Genomic DNA, 1,997 nt, shown 5'->3' with positions numbered 1-1,997 from the left:
TGTGTCTTCAGCTCTACAATACTCAAACTCTGTCCTGAGAGGGCTGGACCTGAGTAACAATCACCTGCAGGATTCTGGAGTGAAGCTTCTTTCTGATGAACTGAAGAGTCCAAACTGTCAGCTGGAGATTCTGAGGTAAATGGTTTTCAATCAAATAAATTAACAAAATATATAGTGTTTATCAATTTGTAAAGCTCGTGATGTAACTGTATATATTACTGTTTGTTTTGTTCTTTACACAGGCTATGTGGATGTAATCTCACTGCTCAGTCTAGTGGGAGTTTGTCATCAGTTTTACAATCATCAAACTCTGTCCTGAGAGAGCTGGACCTGAGTTACAATTACCTGCAGGATTCAGGAGTGAAGCTTCTTTCTGATGGACTGAAGAGTCAAAACGGTCAGCTGGAGATTCTGAGGTAAATGGTTATCAATCAAATAAATTATCACAATATTCAGTGCATTTATCAAATTGTAAAGCTTGTGATGTAATTTGATATAAATACAAAGCGCAGCAGTATGTTAATTTACATGCAAGCAGCTCTTGATCCAGTGTTTTCAGTGTCTTTTCAGCTTGGTTCACAGTAAATGCTGCTCCACACAAACTCCATCTCATGCAAGCGCTGAGAGTTTGGGTCACTTATTACATGGACTAAAAAAATGCAACATGCATCAAACATTTGCCCCTTTTTTTGGACTGGTCATTTTAATTTTGTACTTTATAAGCGCGGTTAGACAGCTGAGGCAGACCAGCATAAAAAATAAAAATACTTTTTGAATGTTTTGTCATCCAAACAAAAAGCCAATAGGCGTGTAATGGAGTGCAGCAGAGCAGCATGAAGAATATGAATTAGTGGGGGTAGAATTTGTTGTATAATTGATGGGTACGTGTCCTGCTCAGTGTGTTGTGGTATAAAATAAAGGAGTACATCTCTTCTGAAACTTAAATTCAGCCATTGCTCTTTACTTAGAAGACATGTTAAGAGTCACAAACTGCACAGAGACATGAAAGCTGAGGATCCAAATGCAATATTTATTAAAGGGTAATCAAAATATGTAATCCAGAAACAAGCAAAAGGTCATACACAGACGATCAACCAAACAATAACAGGGCAATAAACACAGGCAGGGAGTCAAAAACCAAGAGACATGAAAGACGGAAACGTTTAGAATTGCAGAGTGACTTACAGCAAGACTTTCCTGACAGTGACTGAAAGATACATTGCTTTTAAGCCCGGGATACACTGCACGATTTTTGGCTGTCCCAGACGAAAGATTGCCATCGTGAAGCAATCGTGGCTATTTCTGTGATCGTGGCTCTTAATCGGTGGTCCTATGTCGTACAGTGAGAGAGGTTCAAAGACGGGCGTTTTCCCGGTCTTGCGACCAAAGATAGCCTACGATAGTTTTCTGACAGTGTCAGAAATTCAGCATGATCAACGCACAGTGTGTTTGCTGCAACGACCTGCGTCTACTCAGCAGCCAATGAAATTGCAACATGAAATGACATATTGATCCACGCGACCATCGGCGCTAAAATTTCAATGCCATGGAGGCAAAAATAGTAGAAGGTATGTGGGATACCCATAAAGAACAAATTCTTGAGTTGTGGCAGCAGAGGGCATGTTTGTACAATGTGTCCTCTAGCTGCTATCATGAACACACCAAAAAGGACATAGCATGGAAGGAGACAGCAGAGGAACTGCAGCTGCCAAGCTCCCTGTGCAAAACTGGCATCCCAAGTTGTCCTCTTTTCCCGAGCCATGAGCGGGTCCATATTGCCCTCTTCCGCCGGCGCCTCTTCTTTGTTTCAGCACACATGAAAAGCACAACTGCCAAAGCGCAATCCATCTTGATGTACCGGTATCTGTTTACCACTAGCGCATGCTAATGACGTTGCGCTAACGTGTGTTGCAGCCTACGATTCAATAGGTGTTATCATCGTACGGTCTACATGCTTGTCGTACCCAAGTTTAAACGATCCATGACACACAGTGTGA

The 1,997-nt window shown here is 41.7% G+C and overlaps 1 protein-coding gene across 1 annotated transcript in view; it reads left to right on the top strand.

Moving 5' to 3' along the window:
- The window catches only part of LOC107693510 (protein NLRC3-like), a 17,836-nt gene extending 17,399 nt beyond the window's left edge, over window positions 1-437 (top strand). The window contains exon 3 of the mRNA XM_016492924.1: window positions 243-437. Coding sequence (XP_016348410.1) covers window positions 243-420 — 178 coding nt within the window. The 3' untranslated portion in view covers window positions 421-437. The remainder of the gene's footprint in view (window positions 1-242) is intronic.
- Window positions 438-1,997: the final 1,560 nt, after the last annotated feature.

This window comes from Sinocyclocheilus anshuiensis, unplaced genomic scaffold (genome assembly GCF_001515605.1).
Source record: "Sinocyclocheilus anshuiensis isolate Anshui unplaced genomic scaffold, SAMN03320099.WGS_v1.1 scaffold1818, whole genome shotgun sequence".
Lineage (NCBI taxonomy): Eukaryota > Metazoa > Chordata > Actinopteri > Cypriniformes > Cyprinidae > Sinocyclocheilus > Sinocyclocheilus anshuiensis.
Note: the sequence above shows the minus strand (reverse complement) of the source record. Positions and strands in the feature narration are given on the sequence as shown.